We start from the raw sequence: 5,433 nt of genomic DNA, 5'->3' as shown, positions 1-5,433 counted from the left end.
AGTCTCTCTATTATTGGTGAGAGAGAGGAAAGGCAATTGCTAAAAAGGCATAATGGCTAAGTGGAGAAAAACTTTTCCCTGATTAAGGAACCAACTACAAAGCAATGCCACCTTTTGATAATGATTCTAAAAGTTAAATAATATTTTTAGTGAGATTAAAAAAAGATAAGTTAAAAAAGAAAAATCCATAAGAAAGTTTTATCGTTTTTAGCTATGAGGTCACATGAACTCTTTTTTAAAAGTTGATGGTATTATTAAGGCATCATGTTTAAGATGCGGGTATGCCAAAGATAAAAGCAATGAGTTTGTTGTTTGCAATAATTTTTGGCACATACCGAGGTCCTTGTAATATACCATTATTGTTTAGGAGACCCTTACTTTAAATTTGTAACAAGAAATAGAATTTTTATTAATGAATCATTAAAATGTTGATTACAAAGACTCTACTCAGCTAATAGCTATTTATACTCTTTAGCTATAAGAGTAACTAACTCTAACAAACTATCCAGTTGTCAACAGCTAGCAGGTCACACAAGCTGCATGTTAATCTCCATAAAGAACACCTCAGCAATCTGCAACACATATAAATGCACCAATGGAGAAGAGCCACATCAGCTCAAGTATGAATGCTGAATATACTGTAATACGCCCTCTCAAGCTGGAGCATACATGTCAAGTAGCTTCAGCTTGGATATAGCATAAGCAAAAGTTGCTGGAGGCAAGGGTTTTGTGAAACAGTCAGCCAATTGGTTTGTGGTTGTGACAGGAAGCAAATGAATCAATCCAGCAAGCAACTTCTCTCTAATAATGTGACAGTCAATTTCAATGTGTTTGGAACGCTCATGAAACACAGGGTTATGAGCAAGTTGGAGAGCAGAAGTATTGTCACAGAAAACCAAGGCAGGTTTGGTTAAAGGCTGACAGAGATCCTTGAGTAAATAAGCTAGCCATTGAATCTCACATGTCAAGCTAGCAAGAGCTCTGTATTCTGCTTCAGAGCTGGACCTTGAGACATTAGACTGTTTCTTGGATTTCCAAGAGATCAAGGAATCACCAAGAAAAATGCAATATCCAGACACTGATTTCCTTGTATCCACACATGATGCCCAATCTGAGTCAGAGAATGCCTTGATTTCTAAGGAAGAATCAGAAGAGAAGAATAGCCCTTTGCCAGGGGCACCTTTTAAGTATCTCAACACTCTGTGTACTGCTTGCAAATGTGCAGTAGTGGGGAAATCAAGAAACTGAGAGAGTTGTTGAATGGCAAAAGAGATATCAGGTCTTGTTGTGCAAAGATAGAGTAATTTGCCAACAAGTCTTCTGTATTCAGTATTGGAAGGCAGTAAATCTTCTGAATTCTTACAGAGCTTCTGAGAATTAAGCATTGGTGTGGGAACTGGCTTGCAATCTGAGAAGGCAGTGTCTTGTAACAAGTCAAGAGCATACTTTCTTTGACATAAAGTAATGCCAGAAGAAGATCTAGCTACTTCCAGGCCAAGAAAGTATTTTAAGGTTCCTAGATCCTTTATGCTGAAAGCAGTATGCAGATAAGACTTGATGTCTGAGATAGCAGATAGAGAATTACTAGCTAAGACCACATCATCTACATAGATGAGTAGAGCAATGAACACCTCACCTGATTGCTTAATGAATAAAGAAGGGTCTGCAGCTGCAACTTTGAACCCTTGATGAAGTAATGCAGTAGTCAATTTTGCATTCCATTGTCTACTGGCTTGCTTAAGGCCATAAAGAGACTTTTGTAACTTACAGACTTTAGAGGGATGAATAGAATTGAATCCAGGAGGCAATTGCATATAAACCTCTTCAAACAAGTCACCATGTAAAAAGGCATTATTAATATCCAATTGGTGTAAATGCCAATTATGTTTTGCTGCTAAGGATAACAGAAGCCTGATGGAAGTCATTTTAGCAACTGGTGAGAAGGTGTCCATGTAATCAAGTCCCTCTTGCTGAGTGTAGCCTTTTGCAACAAGTCTTGCTTTACATCTCTCTAGGCTGCTATCAGATTTATACTTGACTTTATACACCCATTTGCAGCCAATTGCTTGTTTATGTGGTGGTAGATCACAGATGCTCCAAGTGTTATTTGCTTCTAAAGCATGTATTTCAGCTGTCATAGCTTCTTGCCAGCAAGGAGATTTAATTGCTTCATTGTAGTTTTTAGGCTCATGAATGGAGGAAATAGAAAGGGAAAAGTGTTTGAAAGAAGAAGAAAGGTTATTATAAGAAAGGACTGTGTTTAAAGAATGGGGAGAGGTAATATGTTTGCTGGCAATGGATGGAAGAGCCACATCATAATCTTTAAGATGTTCTGGTAGTTGAGAAACTCTACTAGAACGCCTTAAGACAGGAAACTCTGCATCATTGAAGAGAGATGGTGGTGGCAAAGGAGAAGAATGGATTGGTCTCCAAGGTGAAGAAGTAGGAGTAGGTGGTGATGGTGGAGGAGCAGTAGGAGTAGTGATGGGAAGCATGTAGTCAAAATCAAGGTTTGTATGAGAAGAAATAATGGATGGGGTGACAGATGTAGCTGAATCTGCCAGAGGAAAGATATGTTCATAGAAAACAATATCTCTGGAGATGAGCAATTGTTCAGAAGCAATGTTGTATAGCAGACAGCCTTTTGTGTTTGGAGGATAACCCAGAAAAATGCATTTAACAGCCTTGGGATCAAACTTCTTCTTGTGAGTCTCAGTGACTGCAGCAAAACTCAAACATCCAAAGACCCTTAAATGAGAGCAAACAGGAGGTTTAGCATATAATACTTCAAAAGGAGTCTTCTCTGTAAGAACAGGAGATGGAGTCCTGTTGATCAAATACACAGCATGCAGAACACAGAATTCCCAGAATTGCATAGGTAATGCAGACTGCAGTTTCAGTGCTCTTGAAATATTCAGTATATGTTGATGCTTCCTCTCAACAATACTATTTTGTTGTGGTGTATAAACACAACTTGTTTGGTGCAATATACCAAACTGTTTATACAAATCTGAGTAAGCAAACTCAAGACCATTGTCTGATCTGAGCACTTTTATGGAAGCATTAAACTGAGTTTTGGCATACACAATAAAATTCTGCAAATGACTTCTTACTTCAGATTTGTGTTTCATAAGAAAGATCCATGTAAATCTGGACTTATCATCTACAATAGTCAGAAAGTACCTGAATCCATGAAAAGAACTAGTAGAGACAGGTACCCATATGTCTACATGTATCAAGTCAAAAATGTTTTTGCTTCTAGTAGAACTAACAGGAAAGGGTAACCTTTTTTGTTTTGCATAGTGACAAGTATCACAAACATCCAATTTAGAAACTTGAATGTTAGGATCTATGCTTTGTAAAATTTTCAATCTACTAGTGGACAAATGACCTAATCTATAGTGCCAAATATCTGTTGTTGCTTTTTTTCTGTTTTCTGAGACTCTTTATTACACTGCAAGACAGAAGCAGTCTCTTGAACTAGAATGTAAAGCCCTTCCTGTTTTTTAGCTAAGCCAATCATTCTCCATGTATGCATCTCCTGAATGAAACAAGAATCATGGTATAGAATTAAGCAAATGTTTTGATCATCTGTCAACTTGCTTGCTGAAATCAAGTTGAATGTAAAATCAGGGACAAGAAGAACATTATGCAAAATTAGTCTGTCTGTCAACTGGATGGTCCCTATATGTGATACAGGAACTAAATGTCCATTTGGCAGCTTAACATGAACATTGTCAACAGCAGTGGAAGAATGCAGGAAGGATGAATTGCAAACTATATGGTATGTAGCCCCTGTGTCCAGAATCCATGTATTTTTAAAAGATATGGCATTAAAAAGACATTTAGGTAGTGTACCTTGATCCTCAGCTATAGCATGGAAGTTTGCAGAAAGAGAGTTGACATTTGAAATACTTCCTGAGCTAGTACTAGCAACTTTATTTTCATCAGCCTGGAGAAGAGCCATTAACCTTTGGCATTGTTCCTGAGAAAAAGGAAAAGGTGCACCAGGGGGTGGAATAGATTCTGTGTTGCCAGTCTTGTAATTTTGATTCAACTCTTCTTTGTAGCCATTATAGTCAACATTGCCATCATTCTCAAAAGGGTTTCCTGCATATTCCACTTGATTGGCAAAGGAGGACTCAGCTCTATATTTAGGTTGGTATCCAGGTGGGTACCCATGCTTTTTATAGCATATATCCACTGTGTGACCAAAGTAGCCACAATGAGAGCAAGTTTTTGACTTATTCACTTGTGAATTGTATCCACTAAATCTGTTATAACTTCCTCTAGAATAGTTATTTGTTCCTCTTCCTCTAGCATAACAGATGTTTGATTCATAATTCTCAGTAGCAAACTGAGCAGGGCCAGAACTTCTTGTCATCATGATGTTTAAATCAATTCCATTTTTCATATTTGAAAAAATGATATTCTGTCTTTCACTTTGCATTACCATTGAAAAAACTTTATTCATAGCAGGCAAAGGTTCTGTCATCAAAATCTGATGTCTCACATTCCCAAACTGTTCATTTAATCCTTTCGAAAATTTAATCACTTGATCATTTGATTGGCGCTTACGAATCAAATCAAAAGCATTGCATCCACACTTAGGAATGCACATACAAACAGGTAAAGGGTTTAAGCTCATCAACTCATCCCAAAGAGTTTTCAGGTGAGTGAAGTATTCAGTAACAGATAATGAATTTTGGTGAAAAGCATAGATTTCTTCCTGTATATGTCCAATTCTAAAAGCATCTCCTTGAGAAAAACGTTCCTTATGATCATTCCATATATCCATAACAGTGTTCATACATGAAATACTCTGTGATATAGTAGGTGAAACTGACCTGTAAAGCCATGACATGACCATTGTGTTACATCTCTCCCACGCAGGGTAAATCTGTTCAGTTACAGCAGGTGTGATTATTGATCCATCAACAAATTTATATTTTTTCTTGGAGATTAGCGTCATTTTCATAGATCTGTACCACGAATGGTAATTGCCTTCATTAAGTACGTTTGAAACCAGAATGAGAGAGGGATTCTCATTTGGATGAAGAAAGAAAGGACTAGAAAGATTTTCTTCTGGTCTATTTGCAAAGTTCGCCATTAAAACAGCTTAAAAGCTTAAGAAAGCTTGAGGAAGAAGATGATAGAAAAAACGGTTATCTTCAATGAAAACAGAGAACATATAGCTTTGATACCATAACAAGAAATAGAATCTTTATTAATGAATCATTAAAATGTTGATTACAAAGACTCTACTCAGCTAATAGCTATTTATACTCTTTAGCTATAAGAGTAACTAACTCTAACAAACTATCCAGCTGTCAACAGCTAGCAGGTCACACAAGCTGCATGTTAATCTCCATAAAGAACACCTCAGCAATCTGCAACACATATAAATGCACCAATGGAGAAGAGTCGCATCAG

At 37.1% G+C, this 5,433-nt stretch overlaps 1 protein-coding gene across 1 annotated transcript; it reads right to left on the bottom strand.

Annotated features, from left to right (window-relative positions):
- Positions 1–3,391: 3,391 nt before the first annotated feature.
- Positions 3,392–5,110, bottom strand: LOC126668655 (uncharacterized). The gene has a single exon (XM_050361843.1). The coding sequence runs from the start codon at positions 5,108–5,110 to the stop codon at positions 3,392–3,394; it is 1,719 nt and encodes a 572-aa protein (XP_050217800.1).
- Between the last annotated feature and the right edge of the window lie 323 nt (positions 5,111–5,433).

The sequence above is a fragment of the Mercurialis annua genome, linkage group LG2 (genome assembly GCF_937616625.2).
Source record: "Mercurialis annua linkage group LG2, ddMerAnnu1.2, whole genome shotgun sequence".
In the NCBI taxonomy this organism is placed as follows: domain Eukaryota; kingdom Viridiplantae; phylum Streptophyta; class Magnoliopsida; order Malpighiales; family Euphorbiaceae; genus Mercurialis; species Mercurialis annua.
This window is presented reverse-complemented; position numbering and strand designations above follow the sequence as displayed.